Here is a 27,496-nt window from a genome sequence, read left to right as displayed (position 1 = left end):
CACTAGCGCGAATGCTAACGCATTTTCTCATTGAGTTTAAACATCTCCACATGTCATCACATAAACACAATACATGTTACTAATCCTTACAATGTAAGTGTAAGGCTCACACTTACACTTACAGTCATTGCTTTCTGACGGACTTGACCCTTTTACTCTTCAGGTTGCAAAGGGAAAATTAGTAGCAGTGTCGTTCACGTTCTCCTACTTCCTGGACCCGGGTCTAACCTTCAGTACACATTTTACACAAATATAAATGGGCAAATATGAAACATACAGGTCAATATCCCCTTGCTATTGGTAGCTGAACTGTCAATACCCCAAAACATATTATAAAATATAAATACCTAATTTTGAGTTATTTAGACACAATTAACACTTGTAGTTTCATGTCTTGTTCCATAAGAATAGATCACATTTGTTAAGTGTTATTATGGGAGAATTACTATTCTTGTGCTACTACTGCCTTATTAGGCCCATATTAAGCAGCGCATATTAAGACCAAAACTCATGGACAACAACTTCCTTACTTGCAATAAATAAGCACTAATTAGAGGGTTATTGAGGAAAAACTCTCAACTAATGGCTTATTACTTGTAGAATATGGTCATGTAGAATAAGGCATTAATAAGTGTTTTATAATGACTAATAAAGAGCCATTATACTGCTAATATGCATGCTAATTAACAACTAGTTGATGGTTAATTTGTGTACCTTAATATAAAGTGTTACCAAAAAGGCCTTCTAGGTACTGAGTTTGCACACTCCATGTGTAATTCTCCAGTGAAAGAGGCTGACAGGAGTCCTGACTTCTTCTTCCACAGCTAGACAGATTCAAAGAGCCCCCGGCATACGGACCGATGTGCGATCTGCTGTGGTCCGACCCCCTGGAGGACTTTGGGAACGAGAAGAGCCAAGAGCATTTCACACACAACACAGTGCGAGGCTGCTCCTACTTCTACAGGCGAGTAGTCTGTGTGATAAAAGAGCGTTTTTATCACATTTCTGTGTTCTTGATTTTCTTTCGGAAAAATGCACAAAGGATTCCAGCCAACAGCCGGATAGACAACAGATTTTATTTATGCTGTATTGTATCAAAAAACAGCTGCAATCTTCTATCTTTATGACTCCAACATGTCGTTCTATATCGGACACTGCAATTCAAAACATAATATTAGTACATGAAAGAGTACCTAAACTCTTCTTCTCATTACTTTGGCTATCTGTGGAAACCTCATTGCTGCAGACATTTTCAATACAGCTAATTATTTAAAAGACTGAAAATGTGAGCATGAAGACAAGAGCGTAAGGCGATAAAGTACTTTAGTAATCGCAAACCAGACTAGAAAATAAAACCATCGTCTTGTCAAAGAGTTGATAAATCAAGAAGCCTTGCTGCCAAATTTCCATCTTGCTTCTCTTTTCTTTTCTTACCCCTGCAATTCTTCAACCGTGAGATGTTAGAACACAGAGTGTCCTGAAGTCTCCTCCTCATACTGACTCTTCTGTTTGTGTAACCCACATTACCTTCAATTGAGCTGAGTAACTGAACAAGCAGAGGGAATGCTGGGAGCAGGCTGCTCACGCTGTCACAAAATGTAATGAACTGGCACATTACCACGAGGCACAGTCCTCTCTCAATGTGCTCGGCGCTCCCTCCGCTCATTACGGCCGAAACAGTTCTCACTTCACCTCGAGCAGGCCGGCAGAGCACTCGGAACATTTCCTTAAGCTCCTCTGCATTATCCTTTTCAATAACAGGTGTTTCATAACCTTTAATAGTATTCTAATGTCCATACTTAGGAAATCTGCTCCCAATTCTGCTGTGGATGTTTTGGTGAGACGTCATACTGCAGATCCACAATAGGCGCTTTATTTTGTATCACTTTCCCCGAAGAGAAATGTTATGCAATGTGGCCTTTTTACCTCAAACGACTGATTAGTCTGTTTGTGTTTTACCTTCCTCCTGGTCAGCCTTCTGACATTTTTTGCTCCAAATTCCTCTGCAGTCTTGTTTTCATCAGTGTCCCTCACTCCATCTGCCCCGGGGCACGGTCACTAATTGGCATCACACTGGCATTCAGGATTTACGAGCGTGTTTAAGCCAGACTGAGAGAGAGCCATTCCTCAAACCCCCCCTCCCCAAAAAGCATCAGCCTCTTTGTTGCTTCTGTCTTGCAGCAACCAATCATTTCCCCCTGCACCGTAGGCACGCTCGTAACTCTTTTACAAACGCAACTCAGGCATGAAATTGCACATGTTTTCGAATGTGGTTGCTTTTATTTTAGCCTCCACTGAGCAGCACACATGAATCAGCCTCAAGTGATTTCCCCATGCATCTTTTTTCATTATGCAAGCTATCGATATTCAACCAAAATTAAAAGCTTACATTTTAAGGGAACACAAATAGTGCTACTTTGATTAAGTGACTTCTTCCACAACTGCTCATGTTGTCCAAGAAGCGAATTAACATCTGCGCCCTGTTGTCGGACAGATGGAAGACGCTCTAAACTCAGAAAAGCAAACTCGGCCAAAATGTATCTTGTCTGCCGAATGGCTCCATATGGCATGTCTCTACATCTGCTGCAGGAAATCAAGTGAGAAATAAAACATGTATTCCTTATTTCTTCTCCTTTCCTCATCGCTCCCAGCAGATGTTTGTTGTGAGTGCATGTGTTCTCATGTCTACATGATCCAACATTGGTAATGAACCTTTCCATTTCAGTTTCCCACAATGGTTTTCACACTTAGAACAGTCTACCTCTGCAGCAAAGCATGGTATTTGACTATGTATATAAAAGCAGGCCAGTCAAATTAAGGGTCATTTGCTTATATAACTCTTTATTACAGGCTTGCCCCGAAGGACTTTACATTAGGTGCAATAAAGCTCCCTTAATAGTTCACTCTGTCGATCTAACTTCCTCTAGCATCTGGAAACCTCAGTGTTTATTGTGTAGATTTTAGAGACAGAATAATGTCTAAAAAGCTATTTAAATCGCCGGTTTTATTGCAGAAGAAAACAAATCCCCCAGTTCTTCCCCTGAGAGGTCGGAAGCCAAAATGTATAGTTTGCTTTTGATTGCTGCATGTGGGAGTTGCTCATTGTTGCGCTCTGATTTAGCAGGGGGCGTCGAGCTAGGATTACAGAACGTAATACAAAATCATAACTCTTTTTGAACACAATATTATGCTTGATTGTCTGTTTCTTCATTTACATATGACAAATGCAAGAAAGATACAATGTATAGGCAAGGAAAAGAGCCGGACATCTCTCCAAGGGCTTGAAAAGGGGCAATTAAGGCAGCACATTAAAGGAAATAGCTACAATAATGTAATAACTAAATTCTGCGTGTGTCCGTCAATCATTTTAGACATAGTTAAGCGCTCAGATATTGCGTAGCCTAAGTTCTACAACAAGAAATGCATCCATTATACAAATGATATTGCTAAAACAGTCTCACACATCTAAACATCGAGGAAGCAAAACACTTCATAATAAGTGCAAGTATACACAAACATCATCAGTAACAGATTAGGGGCATACACACATGGGATATCGTTTCAACTAAGAAGGCAATGAACACAAATATGACCAAAACAAAAGAAGCGATAATCATAATAGCCATAATAGCATTAGTTGATAAATAGTCAGTCTATAAGGAAATAGTTGGTTGGTCAGAAGATTGATTTGAGAGCTCTTTTAAACGGCTATGAAGAGGAGTAAAAAACAATGTAAAGGATGAGAATTCAATCTTTCAGAACCCTTGGTAAAATGACACATTGTAATGGAGGTCCCCTAGAATGTGATCCCTATTTCTGTCAAAGCTACACGGTGACTTTTATTTTATTCAGTTAGAAATCGTGAGATGAAAACGCAAAAACAACTAGAGTGTTAGCCCCCATTATTGTCGCTAAAGAAATCCTCCCACACTCACTAAGTGTTGCAGATGTGATGCAAAGGTGTCAGTCATTCATTTTGAGCTGTCACTCACTCCGTTCATTACACAGCATCCCACGATCCAAAAACCCTGGACCCGCTGAGGTTTTAATCACGTTTGTTCCCAGACACTCCAAAAGAAGTCTTGTGGTGATGCCGATTTAATCGTGACTTGTCTTCGGATCAGGAGATATTACTTAATAAATGCCCTTGAATTTGACGAAACATCTGAAACCATATTGCAGTTTGATATTTGGCAGAGAGATTTGAAGTCTCTCTGCTCGCAGACTGAAAAGAAAAGCATGAGTTTAAAATGTGCTTTAACACTCCCCAGTGATCGCCTTATTACTTGAAGAAACAGTCTGCTCAGGATGATGTGTCACTCTTATCATTTTTTGAATTGTATTCTCAAGTAAAATCCGAGAAGCATCACACCTACTCCTCTTTCAGTATGAAGGCTTGGTTAAAAGCACATTATTGAAGATATGAGTCACCGTAACTTTGCTGGCAACATCTTTTAAGATCTGTTTTAAATTTCAAGTTTAAAATTGATACAAAGCCTTCACTAAGAGCCAGGCGTTCAAGGTAACAGCCACAGATGGTTTACATTACATTTAGCCTGAACCATGTGTTGGATATTTACTGTGTCTCTGAACACAATCCATAAAACCCATGACTTATTTAGTTATTTCTATTGATGTTTCTTCTTGATCTTGCTGGGATTTCTCTTGATGCATGAGTACACCTAAATGTTTCTCCCTTTTTATTCTACAGCTACCCTGCAGTCTGTGACTTTCTACAACACAATAACTTATTATCCGTCATCCGGGCCCATGAAGCGCAGGATGCTGGGTGAGTTTGTATTCTGTCTGCTCCCAGAACAGGGTATTAAGCCAGAAGCTTCCCCGGCGCGCTGTGTGTTTGCTCGCACCTGTCTGGAGAGCCGCTTCACTGCAGTGTGAACTTTGAGAGAAGTCGACTTGATCCAAGTCATTAAAATGTATCTAGCATTAGGGGTTAGTCGGCCATATGTGATATGAAGACAATGATTCATGCAAACCTTTTTAGTGAGTAAGGTTTAAAAAGTTTGATTGTGAAGTTATGTCACTATATAGCCAGTTTTTAAAGAGGGCATATGGGAATTTTCAGGTTTGTTTTTCTGCCTCTACTGTTCAAAAAAGCTCTTTTTTCTCATTCTGCTTGTCCTGCAGCACCTCTTTTCACCCTCTGTCTGAAACCAGAGCCCAGTCTGCTCTGATTGGTTAGTTGGGCCGGCTCTGTTGAGATTGGTCGACAACGTAGAGATGCCTATCACATACGATGTTTGAGCACTAGCCAATAGAAGTGTGAATGTTACATAGTGATTTCATTATGTTACACTCGCGCAAAACAATGAAGGCGTTTCCTTTCTCCCTCTGGATTGACATGCACAAAAACTTATATAACACACTATAGGAAATGGAAAAAAGCATAATAGGGCTCCTTTAATATGAACTTGGGACATTATCTGGTGGATCAGGTCTAGATATGTTCATGATTGCAGTACATATGTAAAAACTTTACTATCAAAATCAACCACCACCAGGCTGCTCGTCTGTTATTCATCACGGTTCGTCCTGGAACGGAGGATGGTGGAGATGTCGCTGATCTCCCTCTAAGCGAGGTTGTTTACAGTTGCCCTCCCAGAGCATTGGTCACATGGGACATGGTCTCAGGTGAGATTGCTGCCCCCAGACTAGGTTTTCTCTGCATCTTTTCTAAAATCCTTATAAATAGAAGGAAGGTGTGGTGCAGCAAACAAATCATCCAAGTCTGGACAGTTTACCTAAAGGCTCTGACCCATTCCAAATTCACAGCATGGTATATTTGGACACAGCAGGGCCGATCAGAGTTTGAATGCTGAGTTTAAGCGCATGTTTAACCTGTAACTCAGAGATTTACTCTCCTGAGGCGATGCCAAGCTGCCCCCCTGGCTGATGCATCAAGAAAAACACACAATGACATATTTGCTAATCATATCCCGAGGGTTGAGCACCAATGGGAATCCAGGAGTAAATGTTTAATGTTTGCTAATACTCACCTCTCCTCTTTACCAGATATCGCATGTACAGAAAGAGTCAGACCACTGGCTTCCCGTCCCTTATCACCATCTTCTCCGCACCCAACTACCTAGATGTCTACAACAACAAAGGTAAGGAGAAGGAGTCTATCAATCTTTTAGTGGTTCATAACATGAATACCACAACAAGTTACCTCAGGCTACCATTCACGCACAGGTTGGAGAATGCTGTTGGAGTGTGAAGAGAAGTGAGTTTTTAGAAATGCTTGATCCCTAAATCACAATTTTTCGTTTTCTTTATCATAACACAAATCATATCACTAATGCAATATCAGTCAAAATTGCATTTAGCTATTTTTTCCAAATAGTGCAGCCTTTTTAGAGTTTATAAAAATGCTATACATCTCCACTTCAGTTTACATTGAATCCTGTATGGTATTTAAAATGTCTCCACAAGGTTACATTCTGCAGTGTTTACAGCTGTTGGTCAACCATAACCTCATTTCCATTGTACACAACATTTGGGTCACTGTATTGTACTTGTTCAGCGATACATCTCGACACTGCTGCAGTGATTTTGGCCAGGTCACTGCAGTGATGGAGCTGGGCAGAATGAAATGGCCCGGTGCCGGTTGACTTGGCTCCTGGTGGCGTCCTGCGCTGTGCTTCGGTGCCCACGCAGCAAGATAGGCTTGCCTTTGTGCTGTGAGTCAGCACTTTTCCCCGGAGAACAGACAGTATATGCTTTGGCTGTGGGGGCATGTTTTGGACGGAGGCGGTGGTGGGCAAACCACAGGAAATGGAAATGGGAGAGAAAGAGTGATGGTGATGGTGCACGCCGTGTTGCAATTGCTCTTGTGATAAAACGCTGTAACAGAGCTTTATACTGCAGTGCTGCTGTGAGTGCAGTGTGTTACCGTTCTGTTTGCGGCTGGCCCATTTGCAGGTGTGTTTCTTGAGCTGAGATTAGGTTGCATTAGTTTACTCTTTCCCCTGCGTGCATGCTTCCCTGTCCAATAAGGAGAGTCAAGAAACAGCGTGGCAGTTTGCCCATCTGGAATCTGGTGTATTATTAGGACCCCATTTGTTCCATGCCAACTCATCTTCCGAGGGCCCACAGTCAACACAAAACAAACAAACAAAGTGATGTCAAGCGCTTTTTTACTTTTGGCAGCCAATTGCCTGGCAAATGATTTGCACCTCTCGAGCTCAATATGGAACAGTCGGAGTATCTGAAATGATTTGGCCTGCACACTGTTACTGCAACTGGCTGACCTTCACTTGCCTCCCAGAGCAAGAGTGGTTATCAGAAAGAAAAAGATTACTCCGTGTTTGTTTTCAGAAGTGACTTCATTTACGCACACCGATACGTCTTACCTGGCAGGACTACATGTTCTTTATTCGTCCCATCCTTCACTGTCTGTCTGAAAACGAGACTCACTTTTCTCTTGTCAGAAAGCAGCAAGATCTTTGGCTTAACAGACAAGCTGAGAAAAAAATACCAACTGCAAAGCAAATAAACATTCCTCTTGCCAAAGTATTTTGTGTTAAATCCCCTCAAACTTCAACAAGTTGTGGTTATCTAATTACTCGGTTCCCAATTCACTTTATCAATCATCTGTTTGATGTATTTTCCACCCACAGTTGCACAATTCCCTGGAACAGGCACGGCTATCAGTCCTGTTGATGCTCTTCTAATCAGTCATGTGGGTGGGGTTCACTGGTGGAAGCAGAGCTCTGTAATGAATTGGTCTGCTCTTAGCTTCATGCCGGGGCCGGGAGCCCACTGAGCATGTCCCGTGATTGATGGCCAATCGAGTTGCAACATCAATCTTAAAGAGGAGGGAGGAGGCATCAGCAGGGTCCCATCAATAGAGCGCTGGGAGTTGGCCAGATTAACCAATGAGACCTGAGGGGGGGGTGTCAGAGTGGAGGAGGTGCAGGATATGTACGAGGCACCACAGACAGGCAGACGTAAATTGAACTTGTCGCTGAGTCAGTATGATCAACACATGACTGATGCTCAGGGCTGTATAAAGAGAAAGGGTTGACAAATATCCCTCCTTTCTTATCAAACTGTTGGATTTGCATTAAGGGTCAGGGGCTGACCGGCTGTCCGTCACAGCTGCACCCCCGCTCACTGCCCCTCCTGAGCCGTTAAAGGAAAACACAGCGGCAGTGATTTAGCAGTTTTTACTGTTTGAGTCCTGAAGTGACTGCAGTGTGGAGAGAAGGATGGAGAGGGGGGGGGTGGAGCTGGAGCTGGAGCTGGCAGTCGCACACTTTGGAGATTGCTTGCAGTTGTGTATTAATGGAATGTTTTCTGCTGCATCATTACCGTCTGGACACAAAAAGCCAACAACTGAATCCTAATGGTTATAGTGCTTACAGTGGACAGGATAAAAGCTGAAATACTGCTAATGTTTTTATTACAACCCACAGACAATAAAGGATTGGTTGGGTTAGATCCATCTCACACCTGTTAACCCTTTCTAGGCCTGTCCGGATCAGAAGGAGCCGCTTATCATCAATCAATCAATCAATCAATGTTTATTTATATAGCCCAATATCACAAATGTTACATTTGTCATTGTTATCATGTAGTGAGAATAGCTGGTCCAACTTGAGTTAGCTTCAGGTGGAGTTGTCGCTAGCTTCAGGGCTAACCTTTTACCTTTAATCAGCATTATGGGGCATTTTAAAAGAAGATAAATGTGCTGCTGCAAAGACAAGGGGTCCAGACATCACTTGACCTTTTGTCTCTTTCCTGCCTGTGGTCATGTGTTGATCTGTAGGTAGTCGAGATAATCAGGGTGTTTTGATGAGAAAGGAAATGGAGTGGTATGATTGGCTCCTGGCCCTGCCACTGGAATAAATATCAGGATGTGAGAGCGGGCCATGATGACGCCAGCGCAGCGGGGAATTCAGTTTTCCCCCTCGTCACGAGTGCCAGCCAGAAGAGTGTCCCATACTGCAGATGCCTTTCCATCTGTTATCACCGGGCTTCCCTTCAGTTTCCTGTAAACAAGGTTCAGTTACCAAACTTTTCAGGCTGCTTCAAATAAGAGAAATGTTGTTGTTTCTTACCAACTGGGATTTAAACCCCCTTACAGTTTATTACATGATCAATCGGTTAGGTTTTTATTCTTTTTCATTCCGATTGAGCTTATTTATTTGAAACATTGTTGCCATTATTACTAATACTTTTATGTAGGAAAACTTACTAAAATACGGTATTGAGCAATATCCATTAGGGGTTGCAATACGATATAAAAAACTATTGTCTGGACAATTAAGTAGGACCATTAAAAGCTCCACAGTCCCTCAAATAATTAGCCATCCTTTGATTTACAAAACATAACAAGGACGAAGATAAGAGGACCATGAGCTCCGGAAAAAGCCATTTTGACGACCTTGAATTCAGATTTGTTTTCAACCCACCTTGATTCTTGTATGTTTAAATATCTCTTGAATTAAAAGCTTCCTTCATCCATTGATTAAAAGCGTGAAAGGCTATTCAAAGCTGTGAATAAAGCCAGTAAGTAGACCATCAGTAACTATTATTTTTACTCTAGAACCAAAATAATTCAATTCTAAAAACAACCTGTTATCATGGTATTTGTCCTAACTCTTTCCCTGTGTGCACATTGGAGCTGCAGTGTCCCGGGCTACTGCAAATGCTCTCATTGATCTATTAACTGAAATGAATTGTACAACTGAACTACATTCAGTCCCTACCATCCCCTCATCAAATGTAAGTAGCACTAAGTGTAATGGAGCAATGAGGTCTAAAGGGCCGGCCTGGAATACTAATCCAGAGGAACCTGATACCGAGGCCTCAGACAGATCTGCCGTCAGCAGGAAGCGTCAGGGCAGGACGCGGGGAATCTCCCCCTCCTCTCAAAGCAGATTGAACAGCTGTTACCGGGGAAACCGACTCAAGGCACTCCCTCATGAATAATGAATGAGCGGGCGTCGCCTCGCAGTATCTGTGTTACCGTGGCAGCAGGCCTGGCCTCAGCTACCCTGAACGCAACACAGGAGCAGCAGAGACACCTAGTGGCCGCCATGATGTGTCAGATTACACCAGTGGTGGAATGTAATAAAGTACTCTTTTGTACGTTTAAGTAAAATGCACAACTCTTTCTACTTGTAACAGAGTATCTTTACAAGTAAGCATTGCTACCTGTACTTGAGTAATACATCCGAGTACTTCTGCCCTCCTGCTGCAAGAAATATCACTTTGCATATTATAGTGAATTTGTACTACAGCATGTTTTGATAATAGGGATGCAGCAATGTGATGCTTTTGTTACTTCAATCTGCATGTTGCATCTAGAGCTGGACCAACATGTTTTGTTTATTCGGGTGTGTGTTCCTTTAAAGGGAATCCGGTGTGAACGAGGTACGACGGGGGAGCTGACCTTCTCCCCCGCTCTGCTTTTTTCCCTCCAGGCTTCCATCGCTGCTTTCAATCAAGTGCCTGGACCAATGTTTATGCAGAATGTGATGTTTATGCAACGCCTGCCCACGCGTACGACTGCTTTCATGCACGCCAACACACACGCACAAACACCCACTGCCTCGTCTGAGGGGAGTATGTCAGAGAAATACAACGCTGATCTTATTGGACTTGATAATAACATTACAAAAATACATAGTTTTTGGATGTTTAGTGGATAGTAACTTAGTCACTTTAAGAGCTTTTATTTAAGAGTAATTTTGAGGCATTTGTACTTTACCTGAGTATCTCCATTGTCTGCTAATCTACTACTAAATATTGTACTCTTAACTGTAAAAAAGCAAAACAAAAATCAAATAATTGATCATGTAATTAGATTAAGGTAAAACCTTCCCTTGGTGAAATACACAAGATACACAGCAGTAGGACTCTATGTTGTAAACAATTAAATATGAAAATAATTTCAAATAACAACTGCAAGCTGAAACATTAAGGGGATAAACTCGGTTATACATCAATAATTATAATTCACTAATATCACATATATGGTCCTGAAATTGGCCGTTGTGCAGAATGAGTACTTTTACTTTAATGACACTTTGAATGCAGGACATTGTGACAGTATTTCTAAACTGTTGTATTACTACTTTTCATTTAGTAGAAGTATTAGATGTTCACCTGTAGGAGATGTATTTTGGAGGGTGTGTGTGAGATATAAAAACATGGCTGCAGGGGAATATAATGCTTTGCAGTACCACAGGGACCACTTTGATTGCATAGTTACTGCACTATATGCATTAGCATGCCTCATTGATTCTACACACACACACACACAGACACACACACACTGACACACACACACTGAGGCAAACCTCTGCCGAGCCGAGGATGTTTTCTGACCCCATTTGTGTGTCGAGCGAGGTACTAGCTGCTCGGGATGCCAGGTTTGATGACTTGCTATTCCCGAGCGAAGAGGGGCCGTGACGGGAAAGTCCCCCGTGTTGACCCAGCCGCGGTGTCCGCTTTCCCCAGAACTGGGCCAGCAGACAGTCGTCTATATGCAGCAGGGATATATTTATATCGGGGGACTCATGTGTTTCTCAACACCCACGTTCACACCGTGCCTTAATCATGGGAGAGGTCACGCGGGGCACACCAGGGTCCGTGTTGGGGCGAGGCACAGGGAGGGACCATGTGATTCTGATAGGGTGACGGTTAAATAAACTGATAATACTGCACAAAGACACATACTTGATATGCATACTGTCAGCAGGCTGAAATTAATCGCACAGATAATGTTTTTTTGACTGTGAGCACCAACCTAACAACACCCACTCTCCACTGTTACATCATTAATATAACTGCTTGAATAATTTTTTGTTTTTAATGATTCTAGCATTATTTAATTGTTCTAATGGGATTCTTTTTAGTTTGCACATTCCTGCCCAAGTCTTTATTTTTAAACAGTGACATTGTACATATTTCCTAATTTAAAGCGCCTTTCATCGATGTTTTTCTTCTAAGTGGTTTCTTTTTTATATTCATGTTTTTTGTTTATGCACCAACACACCAAATCTAATTCCCTTTACTTGGCAATTAACATGATTCTGAATAAAAAATAACTCAAATTAAAACAAGATCATATGTTTTAAAGTAGTGGTTTTAAATGACATGATCTATACTTAATGAGAATTAAATGAAAAGATGAATGATCTTCTCTTCTAACTCGGCAAGAATGCATATTTCCAAAAAGCTATCTTAATTATATCAATACTTAATTATGTTGCAGCACATAGGTTTTGACATATATATATTTGTAGCACCATAAGAAGGAACACATTACTAGGGGTAAGCGGTTGCATATCACAGCTCCATGTCACATTAGAAAGTGATCATCATATATAGTCTCTTGGATCATTAGCATAGCCTGCCGCCTATGGCTCCTCTCTCCATCTCTTGAAATTGACGCTTTTCTGTTAACTAATGAAAAGTGCTCGGCCTATAGATCCTAAACGCTGAGCCATGTGTTTCTGTGATGTTATTCATGCATCCAATCCTGTGAATGACAGACATGCATCAGCAACTGGGGGCCCGTAATCGATACGAGAGGAAATGCTCCCGAGCGAGTGAAAGGGGATTGATTTTAGTTTTTGTTTTTGTTTACCCTGGTTCCCTTCATTTTGATGCTGCTGCAGTTTTTAACCCTCAATTTACATTTTTAGTTTATAATTCTGCATAGGAAATGAGAGAGGGAGAGATTGACACACGCTGATGGTAATACATCACCTGAAAATGTTCCAGTAGGTACTTTTATCAGATCCTTTTATTCACTGTCATCACCCAGAGGTTGACTGACAGCGTCTGAAAGATTGAGTTTCCTCCAGGCTTCAGGCCAGTCTGGGTGTTGATGACAGCGTTTTGGCCACTTTTCACTTTTCTCAATTGTTTTTGAGCCAAACGGAGCTGTGTATCAAATTGTGATTTTGGTTTTCTGCACAGCACCTGCAGCTAATGAATCATTAACCAGAGGAGGTAAACAGCAGAAACGGCCAAGAACTTTTCACATTCAAACACAAGTGTTAATAGTTTTATTAAATATTACAGATGAAACGTTAAGTCCAAAAGATTGCAGATTTCCAGCCTCTCAATCAAGAGGATTTCCTGCTTTTCTTTGACATATATTTTCTGGTCAAATGTATAGTTTGAAGTGACCGTGCTTTTCTTTTGAACAACAACAATAAATGTTTTGATGTTTTTGATATAGTTATGATGGGCTTTTTTTTACTTTTCATAGACTAAACAATGATTTATTATCGTAAAAATGATCAGCAGAATAATCGATGATGAAAATACGTTTTTTTTTAATAATTAAAAAAGATAATACTTGCCCAGTTCATGAAACATGGCGGAAGTGTGTAGCATTGGCCAGGGAAGAACACATTACATAACGGGGGACACGTTGCAAATACATTATTTTACGCTATTCGAAACAGACGTGGTGGAGCTGTGTGATCCCCGAGTACCTTTCGAGTTAAAGTAGTAAATAATAATGTTTCTTCTTCTGTGTCAAAATCTGCTTACAAAACAATCCATCTACCCTTGTTTGGATATTACCGTTTAATGTTCATAATGGTCTGGTGATATTTCCGACCACTTCCCCTTGTTTCTTGGTTCTTTAGTCTGAATACTTTGTGGGTACCTCTCTCTAGCTAGTGACATGCTGCAGCGACAGACAGATATGAACCTCGGTGTGTGAAGCTTCTGAGACCACAAAGTGTTTTTTGAGTGGTGGTTAGAAACATGATGGAAGCTGTTAATGGACCTTAACCTCAATCAGATCTGATGCTTTCTCTCTCGGTTGAGTATTGATTTCAGATGAGTCTGACTTTAGAAGAAGAAAAGAGAGGTGCCATGAATTTCAACACGTAATGTTAGTAGTTTATTTGAGTTGATATCGGTTTGTTATTCATCGTGTGAGTCCAGTGACAGTAGAAAATGATATAACCGCACAGATTTGGACACATTTTAACACCTTCTTCGTCTTCTCTCCTCTCCAGCGGCGGTGCTGAAGTACGAGAACAACGTGATGAACATCCGACAGTTCAACTGTTCCCCCCACCCCTACTGGCTGCCCAACTTCATGGACGTCTTCACCTGGTCCCTGCCCTTCGTCGGGGAGAAGGGTGAGCAAACACACACACACACACACACACACACACACACACACACACACACACACACACACACACACACACTCATAACACTATTAAAGGCAGTATACAGCACTAATCAGCAACTAGGCATGAGTGCTTGAAAACAGGAAAACACGCATTATTATTATTTTTGTAAGATTAATGGTCAATAACAGCATCACCATAATTTAACAGTGAGTGTTAGAAACATCATGCATTTATTCAACTCTTTCTTGAACTTAAAAACGCATTTAAATAAAGTATGACATTTATTTGATCTACTTTCAAAATTAACAGTTGACTTTTAAAAACATTTAAAAGGACCTTTGCGTTCCCTCTCTGCCCTGGAGGTTGTTTCCAGGCATTTGGTTCATGCCTGTGACACATCTGTGAATCACAAAACCATGAGTCACTGCAGGAAGCTTATTTTGGGTGTGACCCTTCCTCAAAGGGCTTCTTTCAGCAATGTGAAGGTCACTGATGGACATTACTCACTGTGTGTGTGGAGCAGAGGCTGCGCTAGACTTTTTTCGCTACCCGTCATTTTGACGGACAGGATCGTAAAATTTCAGAATTACCCGTCAGCCTTTACACAACTCTGACGAGGGGGGGGGGGGGCATGTTCGTGAACTGTCAACGGGGGGGGGGGGGTGCGCCGTGTTATGCATGCCCACCTCGGGAGCGTGCACAGCGTAAAGCCAAAACTCACAGACATTTCAATGATTTGTACGGCACAGTTAGGTTTGGAAACGGTATCATTTCCTTTTTGGCGGGCATGCATAACACGGCATAACACCGGAGCCTCGCTGCGGGGAACCTTTGGCGCTGTTCCGAGTTAGTTCTAATCTGTCAAAATGATGGACTGCTTTCAGATTTTTCCGTCATTGTTAAAAAAGATCCGTCATAGAGGGAAAATATTCGGTTAACGCGACCTCTGGTGTGGAAGGTCACTCAGGGAATCACTGTCTGTCTAACTAGCTCCATATGACACTAACTGCACCAGGTGGACTGCATGGAAATATTTAAAGGTTACTCGTGAGGTGGTATGTTAAAAAAGGGTGCCCTGAATGTCCCATGATGTAGTGATACAGCACTATTGGCTAAAGCATTAGACTTTAAACTCTGCCATGACATGTTATGTATTCATTGATCCACAAATGATTAAAGAATCAGTAGACTTTAATCAGACCAGTATGATGTTTTGGAAATTATAAGGAGAAACTGGAAGAACCAAGTCCTCTTTTTGGGAACGGTAAACAAGAGTTGGCAAAAATGGACACATGGGAACAAATATCTTCCAGAACAGGAATGAAAGATATCTGGCCAAGTGTGTGTACTGCTTTGAATGCCTTGTCACTGCGGCCAGAAGTGAAGCCACGTGGAGATAAATAATCACATACACAGCACACATACATACCCTGGACTTAACTAGAATGGTGCTAGAATAAAAAAATGAATGTTGGAATATTGTAATTGTTGACCAAACTGTGACACTTTGAAAAGGACAATAAAACTACAAAAAGTAAAACGGGTGCCATGTTGTAAAATATGTTCTTCCTATTTCCTCGCAGTGACTGAGATGTTGGTGAACGTGTTGAGCATCTGCTCCAATGACGAGCTGACGACTGACGAGGAGCTGGACGGTGAGCACTCTGCTCTCACTGCAGTTCCTCTTATAGCCACAAGAGGGAGGCCTCTGCTAAACAGAACAACACACACACACAGACACATTCCTTGTGTTTTTTGCATAACCCATGGCTGCTCCACCCTACTTTCAGATCATTTAGTTTCATATATATATACATATTTTAACACACAGAGAGACTATCGAGGATCTATTTGTCTCATTAAACTCAATAAACCATTCCTGAATTGGGTTTAGCCACTGGAAATACTTATTCAGATACTAAGCGATGACTTAGAAACTGTCAGTATACAGACGGTCTTACTGTGGGTGAAATATTCCTTTAAAATGCCATAATTGCAACCGTTAGCGGCGATTGTTATACTACAGGAAATCACTCTGGGGTGCACGTCCTCTAGGGTTCACACAGAACAGTCAGTCACACACAGTTCAGGCTTCTTATCGTCATATAGTAATGATCTGTTTGATCCCTGGTCACTGCTTATCTACAATGAGATGACCAGATTCCTTCTGCCTGCCGCTCTCTGGCAAACAGGAAACGATCTTTGCAGCGCCCCCCCACCCCTCTCTCTTACGCACTTTGTGTTGACTGATGCAATCTGTATAAACACCACCTAGACGAGGAGTGTCAACAAATCTGTGCATTAGAAAAATAACATTTGTTCCTTTTTTTGCTCATTCTGATTTAAGGTTTTTTCAGCATAATTTCATGAAAAAAACGAATGATACAAATAATTAGCCGTCCTTTAAACATGTAATCATCCTGTTTGATGCACTTTATTTTCACATTTCCCTCTCTGTGTCTTCTTAAAGGTGTGGTAGGTAATTCACTTCAGAAACACTTTTTGTTATATTCCATGGAATGCTCTTAACATCCCGATAGCAATGAATATCTTAAATGCTTTGACAAAAAATCCATAAAAAATGTCATCTGTGGAAGCCGTAGTACTGTAAAAAGCACGACCAATCATCTGAGCCGGCCCGGCTGAAGTAACTGGATGGCCTACCTGCCTGTCAGCCTTCCATCTGTGCACAAACTTATCTCGTGCCCTCATTGGTCATGTGTGCGTTCGTGTGTGTTGGAGGAGGGGCTCTGTAAGGAAGTCTGAAGGTAGGGGCAGATTTCTTCCTGTTGTGTACTTTCAAATTCTAGCGCACTCGAGCCGGTTTCTCCATTCTTACCTACCTACCTTTAAGCTCACCTCTTTTTCAATTTTGCAGCCATTTCAACTCATTTATTTTCACTCTGTTGACATCCGGATTGTTCCTTTACCTTTCTCACTCATCAACTTGTTTTCTGTGCCTGTATGATCCTCTCATTGCACTGCTGTTTATCTCACATATTTACTTTGCATTCTCCTCCTTTCTCTTTCTTTCTCTCATGCTGTGATGTTGTCATTTATTTGGTCATCTAATTTCTCTTTTATGTTCTCCAGAGTTTTGTGTTCAAGGCATCTCTTTTCTTTTCACTTGTTGTGCTTTTCTTGCCTTCTTTATTTGGCCGCCTGGCCCCTCTCCGCCACCTTTCATTCTGCAGCCATCCACTGATCTCTCTGTCCTTTCTCTTGTCTTCTGGGGGTGTTTCATGAGAAGGACAGCTAATATATACCCCCAAAAAAGGTACAAACATTAGTGGTGTGTGCAGAAGTAGATCGACCTTTGTCCGCTGCTTGCGCTCTGTGTTTCAGAAGTCTGTCAACTAACGGCACTGTTTGAAGCTCCTTCTACTGCTACTACTCAGTCTTTTTATGTATCTTCTATTTTATCTATTCTATTTCATTACTTTCCACAAAGAAGGCTCCGAAATGTTACATGCTTCAGCTGCGACCTTCAATGCAGATAGGAACCATTACAAGTTAAAAAAATAACTAAATTACAGAGCCGAGAAGGGTAAAGTATTCCAAGAAAAAGCTAAGAAAATTAGGGATTAACGTAGTCAACTTTAAGAAAGTAAAATTGCATAGGTTAAGGATTATAAAATAATACAGACAGACAGAAAACTTGAGAGATGAGGTGAATCCAACATGCCAAATGAAGCCATGTAGTTCACTGACTTTAGATATACATTTCTTACCTTAATCCCAAAGAATATTCCATTAATTTCCTTGTAAATTACCACGTTAATCTCATATTATATAAAACGTTTTTCTCTGGCTCTCTTTCCTGGCTCTATACAACTTTTTGAAATGTTTTTTTCACCGACAATGAACCTTATAAGCTGCCACACATATATCCGAACACAAGCAAAAGATTATTCTTCACTATTGTTCACATTAGCTAAAGTAATTTACAAGCTTTACACATTAAAGTAAGCATAACTGAAACAGGGGTTCAGTCCTGTAGAGAAATACATTGTAGGTAATAATGGAGTATCCAACAGAGGAGGAGAGGACAGCCAGCTCTTTCCTTTCCCCCCCCCCCCACACATCAGCTTCATGTCCATTCTTCATACTTCATACATTTTCCAAACGAGCTCCCTGGGGCCTTCAAACTGTTATTCTGCAGAAAGGTCTCTTTAATTAAACAACGTTTAGTTTTCCAGTCCAGGAACATTCCCGTTTGGGTCTCTGCAAACAAAACACAGCACAGGAAAAACCATATAGAGTGCTCTCATCCAATGTGCTGAACAGACACGTTTGGACACCATGATGTAACAAGGTTTAGAAGTACAAGTAGCACCTGGGGAGAACAGCACGTAGGAGGTAACAGGACTTCAGTTGAACACCACTCGACAGGCAGCATGAGTGCCCTGAGTGCTGAGAGTGACTCGGTTGTTGTGATGTGTGGACAGATACAAACTGTAATAACCACGCTGTGTTTGCATCGTGTTGGCCGGATGCACCTCTGGATCAAACTAATCCCCCGAAAGACTGGCGCCATCTTAGCACATTTACTGAGTGTTATGGGAAACCCAGACAACAAGGTCTTTATTACACTTCCACAGGACGTGGTGTAGTATACATGAGTCACAGTTTGTTTGACTGCGTGTGACCTCTGACCCCTCCAGGTGCCACAGCTTCTGCCCGCAAGGAGGTCATCCGCAACAAGATCCGCGCCATCGGCAAGATGGCCCGAGTGTTCTCTGTGCTCAGGTACGCAGACATAAAAAAGAAATGCTGTATGTTCGACCATTGTGCCTTTACATGCAATACAAGTCCATTACAAGAGACTTCATTTAATATTGAAAGCGGCGCCTATCAATATTTTTGTGTGAAAAATGGATCAAACGACTGAATATTAAAGCTGTCGTTTGTTTTTACGAAACCACAGAATTATCTTGTGTTTTATTTTTTCAGCTATTTTATTAAGTCCTGTTTTAAATATCCTTTTTTATCATATTTAGTCATTATCCTGTTTTTTTGGAGTTAAAGTAACACACTCTGCAGTTGCCTTCAGCTCTCAGTATCAGTTTGTCTTTTAGCCTTTGGTTTTGATTTGCAACCTCACTTTTTCCCTTCAATATCACTGCTTTTATAACTCGGCAAAACACATTTTCAGTTTTTTTATAAAGTGATATATATATTTATAGTGTTTTCAGCCTGATCCACAAGTTAAATGTGTTTTTTTCATAAATTGTCTGGCATTTTTGGAGAGAAATTAATCAGCTTTCATTACAAAGGATTATCAATAAAATGTCTTAAAGATCAAATACTGTAATACCTTCAGTAGTAAATGTATTCCTGTGTTTGCAGAGAGGAGAGTGAGAGCGTGCTGACGCTGAAGGGCCTGACCCCGACCGGCATGCTGCCCAGCGGAGTTCTGTCCGGAGGCAAGGAGAAGCTGCAGAATGGTAAGACTGTCATCAAGTACCCGAGACCCCCAGCCTTGCCCCCACAACAGACTCTCACACACATAAAACCCCCTTACGCAGCAATACCCTGAATAAAGTGCCAGCTCAGTGTTTAGGGATTCTCTTCCTTTTTCCCTTAGTGATGGTTTGAAATGTGCTGCCTCAAAGTAAATCTGTAAGTGTAGTTAAATGTGATTGGCAGCTGAGTGTTTTTATACTGCATGTTTTAGTTGAATACATCTAAGCAATAACAGCTTTCTTTAATGTAGCTTTTGCCTTCTTAATGATAGAATATCCAGTTATAGCTCCTACAGATTGCTCTTCACTAACAATGCCAAAGACGTATAGCAGATTTCCTTTGCCCCTTTGTCTTCTCTAATGTGCCTCCCTCCTGATGTTTCGCATTAATATCCTGTCTCCTCGTCTCTCTCTGTATTCCACTGGTTTTATTTCAAATATTACCTGTATCTTTTTCTTTCTCCTTTCTTTCTAGAAACCGCAGGTATAATCGGTTGTGCAAGTATTCTGTTGTGTTATTTAATTATTACAAGTTTAGAGTTCAGTCCACCCTCTTATGTTGAATTCCAAACACTCCCTAAATGAGTTTGACATGCCGCTGCAGCCAGGAAGTAAAGGCTTTCTGGAATCGCCTTTACAAACACTTCAAATTGACTTGGGACTCCTGACAGAAATGGTCACTTTATTGTCCAAATTTGAGCGCTTAGTGGTGGATCTCAACAGAGCTCCGCGGGGACAGACGCGGGACTCTCTGTGATTCAAAGGATGAATTGGAATTGACACAAGCAACTGTGAATGAAAGGCTGTCTGCCTTTCCTTTACAAAACCAAGCAGAAATCCAGACGACTTCCCTCGCCTCTCACAGGTTCTCACACATCAGCTAGCACATTACCAAGTACATACCTTGATTCTGTGAGAAACAGAAATATCACATGGAGTAGTTTTTACATTCTAAGAATAATTTACTTTAAAGTATGATTATTTTTGCTCAATGTTTTAAACTTGGATATAATGTAGCATACACTCAAATCACAAGTTATGCTAAGTGAAGAAGCTTCTGGTCCCACGTAAGCTATAGCAGCAAAACCACTCAATTAAGGCAATTTAGCAAGCGCATTTTATTGCTTATAAGTTCAAACTTTCATTTCTAACATGAAATAATATCCTATTTGTTATTTCAAAATGTACATAGTGTCACTTTGAAGGAAAATAGCATTACACATATGACTACCACATGATTTTGGAAGGTGCAGGAAGCTTCAGTGTTGATTATATTATTATTATATGTTAATATTCTGAGAAGAAACTCAGCATTTCAGAGATTAGGGAGGATGGGATGCTCTCCTCTGTCAGCCTTACTAATTGAGGCAAAAAAACAAGACTGTTATTGCATTAGTTTTACATTACACAATAAAGCTATAGTTTCATACACTTACTCTAAATGTAAGCATACCCAATGCAAATGTATAGTAGGAGTCGTAAGGATTATCTTACATGATAGTGAAAGTAGAGTTTCTGGATGCAGCTGACACTAAAGAGAACGCAGTGAAGGCAGGGTGTTGTTCAGAGATTCCTGCTGCAACATTGGTAGAATCACATTGCTCCCCTCCTGTAAGCAGACACCAGTGTGCTTCTACTGTAATGTTGACTCCATCACCATTCTGTTACAGTCTGTAGCTCTCGTGCCTTTCTGTAATTCTCTCTCATCCCCATGGTAGTATGTCCTGTAGTCTTCAGTACTGTATAGCCGTCACCTCCTGCCTCACCCCTGTGTCTCTGTGTAAAGATGATTTACACAGCTGTACTGTATGAACTAAAGTATGACATTGGTAAGTGGTTGAAACACAAAGGTTACCCCCACCCCTCCCTTGCACTTCACAAAAGTAAGCCAGCATTTTTGATATTTCATATCAAAAGATGCTCCTCCTGCAGTTCCAGATGCTGCTTCATGCTGCACACAACACAACAGTAACGCTGGTCCATGTCTACAGCGCTTCGATTTTACATTAACAAATAAACCACAGCCATAAAACCCACAGTCACAGTCACATGCACCTAAACCTTTTTCCTGTTTCCATCCGTCCTCCCTTCTCCATGTGCGCAAAAGTTAAGAACTAATATATTTCCTGCTTTAACGTGTCGTATTTGTTATCTATGTTGGTCCCTGCCGTATTCATTTTGTTCTATCACCACATTGATTACCTCAAAGATCCTCTCCATGAGGTTGTTCACAGCCGAAAACACCTTCCCTTTACAGATCTGGAATCCATAATTTAAAAAAAGCTAAGCTAACCCCTCTCCTTCACCCCCCCCCCCCCCCCCTCTCTGCTAACATCATGTGTCCTTTGTCCCAAAATGTGGAGATGACATTAACCTTTGTTGTCGGCATTGGCTGTCTTTGCTGCTCATTGACTTGTTCCTAGGACTAAATGAACTCCTCTGCTCACTTCTCCCATTCGTTTTGCAACCCCCCTCTTCTTCTCTTCAGCTACTATTGAAGCTATTGAGGCTGACGAAGGTAAATGGGTCCGGCCGCCCTCTTCTGTTGCTTTTCATGGCAATAGACAGGGGGCTCCGCTGGGTTTTCATTCATCTCGCTGGTGCTTGAATAGAGTGTGTTGGGTGTTTGAGCTAACAAAATGTAGCATAGTATTAACAGAGAAAAAGAAGTGCGTCATTAGGAACTCCTGTGGTCACACAATGTTTTAAAGGGGAATGGATTTCATAGCACAGACTTTGAAGTCACACTGTGATATTGAGTGAGCGCAAAGCATGAAAACATTCAGGTTATTCTCAAGTACTCTCAAGTCCTAGTAACATTATACACATTTTAACTTTATACATCTTTAATGGAGGATTATAAGACAATTCAGTAGTTGCAGTTGAGTATGTGCACCTTTTAAAAAGACATATGAGAGAGATGTAGGTAAGTATGCGTAATCTGGCATTTATAATTAGCTTTTAACAGATACAAGTGGCACCCGTTGGACCACGACAATATCTATAAGTCATACAGTGCTTGGTAGATCTTGTAGATACATTTGGGTGGAAAGTTGCACTTGTATCCAAAGCTGTTAGCCAGAGATGAGAGGTACATTAAACAAGTGTTTAAATGACTCCCATACTTTAGTGAGTGATTAGATAGTGTTCCCCCTGCTCTGCTCTGCTCACACAATACAGTGAAGTCTTGCTATGAAAGTTTATAAATGTGTTTCCCCTTTGAGACGACTGAAGCAGTTGTGACTTGTTGTTGCTGGTGTATTAATATAATAATACTAGTTTCTTTTCGAGTTGAATCTGGATTAATAGAGACAAACGCTCCACAGGAGGCTTTGAAATGCAAATGTAAATCTCCCTCAAAAAGCATTTTTATTAACATTGCATTTGGCGCAAGAACAACCTCAACTGTGCGCTAAATAGTAGCCTGCCAGCTGCTATTTACGTTGGAATTGTGCGGCACTTCCTCTCTAGCCTCACAGAGGACAGTCGAGACACTTCTCTGCTTCTCTCTCGTGTGGATCCTCTGTGGCCCTGCTGTGTCGTGTTTCTTTCCTGTGAGCTGCAAATAACCTGTGTCTGACCTGTGCTATGCAGCAACACAACTACGCTACCCATCATGCCCCTCCCCACACTCCCCAATGTATCGTCTAAAATTATGCCCACCCCTTCTTTCTAGTAAAGGGTCATCTTTACAATCGTAGCTATCCCCATTTAGAGCCCCGCCTTTATGAAAGATGGAAGTCACAATATTTGAACCCTTTTTAGAGTTATAATTGGCTAGATGAAACTCAATCAAGCTGACTATTGGAGTAGCAATGAACATCTACAGAAGCCATCAAGAGGAAGTAAGAAAGTCATATCTAGTGTTCAATTTTTTAAGTCTGATCAAAATAGTTTTCTCTTCTGTTTGACAGTCAAGAACAAGTATTTCTTTTTTTAAAGTCTTATGTTTAAGCAAATGAAAGTTCATTTGGTTGAGTTTGTTGTTGTAATACTTGTTTTGGCCACAAGAGGCTGAAGTAAACGTGTTCTAAATAGGACAAGAAATATTTGTGTTTTCTTTCAGGAGTTTTTCCATCCATTTTTAACTCAAGGTACATATATTGTTCCTTATCAAGTTGCTTTTAGTCCTATTTAAAATATGTGGTATTGGTGTACGTGAGCCTCTTGTGGCTTAAATTAGTATTACAACAACAAGCGCTTACAAAAAAGATCTTGCTCTTTTTTTTTTTTAAATCAACTTTTTTCACCTCTTCTTAAACCAGAAACATTTTTGATCCGATTTAGAAAATGTATCCCTAGATCTCTGTATGTTCTCACTTGTCTCTCAGAGCCTCCATATGAATCCCATTTGAAATGAATGAATCGGTGTTGAGTTGACAGATGTTTATTAACTCTGAATTGAATCTACTTTTTATTGAACTTGAGGCTAAATCACATCGTGACCCCCAGCCTTCAAACACTCCCGTGAATCCTTACGTTATTGCTGCATGCTCCAGCAGACCAAACAAGGTGTTGGCACCCCTGTTCCTCTGTAGTGTCTCTGTACGTGAGCTCAGTCTCAACGTGGTTCTATTTTGTGAAAGTGAATGTCTCGGTGGGCTCCACTCTAGTATTTGTTTTCCCCCTCCCTCGTTATTTATTTGTCTCTTCTTTACCATTCTCCTTCTTCCCTTTTGTCGTTTTTTAATCTGTGACGTGACGGGGTGATCTGGATGTTTGGGGTCCTCAGGTGTTCTGCAATGTGCCCGAGTTAAAATATTATTTGAATATGCTGCCATTATTAAACGGTCCAGTTTTCTCAGATTGAAGCACAGATTGATGGCACGGTGAAAACCTGTAGACCCTGATTCCAGTAGAACCCTCTTTAGATTTAGAAGGATTATCTGATCCTTTCGTCTGTGCAGTTTATCATTTTGTAACTCTTTATAATGTGTTATTGTGTTGTCATTTCACAAAAATGTGTTTTTTATTAATTGTTTATCTGTTATTTAACGACTAAACATTCAAAGTGACGATTATGTAATATGCTGTACGATATATGCTGTTGTTCATAAAAAACACATTTGAACACAGTTTAGTTCAGACAAATGAATAGTTCAGATTTGTGTCATCATAAACACATATGTGGACATTTAGAGAAATATGCTTGTTTACTTCCTAACTGAGGGATAAGGTAGATTTATTTTTGAATGTATGTTATTGTTAAGAGTTCAACATACAAAGCAAATGCTACATGGTGAAAAAGTAATACATTTCAAGAAACGGGTGTATTTTTCTCAGCTTTCGCGAGACGATCAGTCAAAGTCAACTTGTGAATTGATTAATTGCATGTTTACAACAACACGGAGGCTCTGTAGTCTGAACCAAGACGGGAAGCTTTATTTCTCATTTCCACCTCGACTAAGGCAGAGCAGATCTACTTCTTCAGTTGTTCCCCTTCGCAGTAATGCCATTGATATCTATTATTCAGAGCAGAGGTGAGTGATATTTTTGTTTAGTTTATTTGCCATGCCTCTGTTGGGTAGAGGCTTTTTTAATGAGATCAGTACGTCTCTCATATCTGTTTGCTTGCTTTGGGTCTACAGTTTCTAAGCTTAGAGCGTAATAACGACCACTCAAATGTAATTCCACATAATTATAGATTTCAGAACAGATAACAAAAACATAATTGAACGTGTTGAATAATGTAATTTAAAAGAGCCAATAGGCTGATTTTCAGAGCCAGGCTATTTCACCGTTTCTAATGTATGCTTACTTTGTTTATTATTATCATCCGTGACCTTAGAAAGTAAATAAGCATATTTTCCAAAATGACAAACTATTCCTTTAAAGAAAGCTCTTTAGGGATCACATGATGCAGGTACCATTACTGTTAACATGCCTTCACATACTCATCTCTCATGGATAACTTGGATAGACGCCGTCTGAGTGTTGCCCTTTTCTCAGTTCAATATTTACAACAATTCCATGAGACCAAACCAAAGATAAATCTGGTGATGTGTGGGTGAATGTGAGCGTGTGACCCATTCTATTACTCATTTCATCCCTGCCCTCTCAAACCACTCCTGATTTCGCCACTATTTCCCCCTTTTGTTTCTTGCATCTCAACAGCCATCAAAGGCTTCTCGCCCCAGCACAAGATCACCAGCTTCGCAGAAGCCAAGGGTCTGGACCGCATCAACGAGAGGATGCCGCCGCGGCGAGACGCCAGCCTCAACTCGTCCGACGCCAGCCTCAACTCGCTCAACAAGGCGTTGTCCTCGGAGACTAACGGCACGGACGCCAAGGGCAGCACCAGCAGCGACAGCAACATCCAGTGAAGGCAGCACGGAGCCTCTTTGGCCAGAGGGGCCGCCCAGCCCCCAGTCTCATCACGGCCCCCAGTCTCATCACGGCCCCCAGTCTCATCACGGCCCCCACCGCAGGAGGGGCAAAGAAGGGGGAGAGTTGGATTGTGGAGAGGGGAGGCATCTATGGCTCGCGCTGGGGGCCCATCTCACTTTCTAGTCTTTGGATATGCCTTCTAAATATTAGTTCATAATAAAATCTGCTAAGTTATTGCCGGGTCACATTTCTGAAGCTCAGGCCTTTAGTGAGCGCGATCCTCCACCCCCCTGCGGATAGTCGGAGAGAAACAGATCTTAAAGGTGAATCATTTTCTTTTATTTCTTGAAAGACCCTTTGCTCATTTACACAGAAAGCCGTGTAACTTCTTACTAACTATTGTACGTTTACAAAAATACAGCACTAAAAAGGACAGAACATGAGATCGTGTTTTTAACATATAAGGGTGTACAAACTAAATAAGGACTATTTATTGATAACTTTTTTTTGCTACTCTTATAAAATAGCTCTGAAATTAATTAGGCAGTCTTAAAAAGAATGTTGCAATGTTGTCGAAATGCCAAATATTGGAACATTTTATGGTTTTGTACATATTATGCTTACCTCAGGTTCTTTTGGTGTGTGCTTTGACCTGATTTTTCTGTATAATGGCTAAATAACTCGGTAATGAATACCTATTTTCTTGAGTTTCATAACTGGAATTTACATTTACCTATCTATCATTTGCAAATATGTTTATTTTGTTTGTCTCTTTTGGAAGGGGGGAGGGGTAGATTTATCGTGGCTTGCTGGAATTGAGTGTTCATTTTTCTCTTTTTAAGTATTGCGAACAAAGTAAAAATAGAGAACCTATATTGTGTAAAAAAGAAAATACAATAAACTTAAAGTGTCTGCCTATGCATGTTTTATAAAAATCAAACAAAGGAAATCTGAATACCTTGGCTGTGGAGGCCTGTTTTGAGATATATTGCGCTTTAGTGAACATATACTGGAAACGTATACCTGCATACTTTCAATTAACACCATGATGCTCTATGCCTTCAACTTCTTTTGTAATTGAAGCATTTAATTATCTAAGATGGATGAGAAATCATATTTTTAACCTACGCTTGTAAGTGCACACAGTCCAATTAAGCATGTTTGACAATTCTTGTGAGGTGTGTGGTTACATGTGTAACTCAAAAATGCATGATTAGCTGTTTGTGTCATATAACAGGTAAATCAGTTTTGTTCTGTTTTGTAAATGTGCCACAGAAAGTGTAATTTGATTATTATTATTACCATTATTATTTGGAACTCTACTTTGTATATCAGTTACAGGTTTGATACTGCTCAATACTTTAAGATGAAACTAAAAAAATAAATAACTTTGATCTTTTTTAAGAACTGCTTAAGTGCCCAAGTAATTCACTACACGACATGAAGCCTTGCTTTTTGTAATTTAACTTCAAAACTGTTGGCAGATGAGGCATGCACTTGCAACTATGAAAAGTATTTTATATAACTGTTCAATAAAAATGTGCATGAATTTCAACTTGAAATGAA

At 40.7% G+C, this 27,496-nt stretch overlaps 1 protein-coding gene across 3 annotated transcripts in view; it reads left to right on the top strand.

The window, feature by feature from the left end:
- The window catches only part of LOC117552299 (serine/threonine-protein phosphatase 2B catalytic subunit alpha isoform), a 77,338-nt gene extending 49,842 nt beyond the window's left edge, over window positions 1–27,496 (top strand). The window contains exons 6-15 of one of the 3 annotated variants that reach the window (XM_034225689.1): window positions 825–964; window positions 4,712–4,789; window positions 6,034–6,128; window positions 14,016–14,141; window positions 15,722–15,793; window positions 18,803–18,887; window positions 19,488–19,585; window positions 20,079–20,087; window positions 22,092–22,121; window positions 25,718–27,496. In XM_034225689.1, coding sequence (XP_034081580.1) covers window positions 825–964; window positions 4,712–4,789; window positions 6,034–6,128; window positions 14,016–14,141; window positions 15,722–15,793; window positions 18,803–18,887; window positions 19,488–19,585; window positions 20,079–20,087; window positions 22,092–22,121; window positions 25,718–25,926 — 942 coding nt within the window. In that variant the 3' untranslated portion in view covers window positions 25,927–27,496. The remainder of the gene's footprint in view (window positions 1–824; window positions 965–4,711; window positions 4,790–6,033; window positions 6,129–14,015; window positions 14,142–15,721; window positions 15,794–18,802; window positions 18,888–19,487; window positions 19,586–20,078; window positions 20,088–22,091; window positions 22,122–25,717) is intronic. The other 2 variants (XM_034225750.1, XM_034225806.1) reach the window with 2 other exon arrangements.

The sequence above is a fragment of the Gymnodraco acuticeps genome, unplaced genomic scaffold, assembly GCF_902827175.1.
Source record: "Gymnodraco acuticeps unplaced genomic scaffold, fGymAcu1.1, whole genome shotgun sequence".
Classification (NCBI taxonomy): Eukaryota; Metazoa; Chordata; class Actinopteri; order Perciformes; family Bathydraconidae; genus Gymnodraco; species Gymnodraco acuticeps.
Note: the sequence above shows the minus strand (reverse complement) of the source record. Positions and strands in the feature narration are given on the sequence as shown.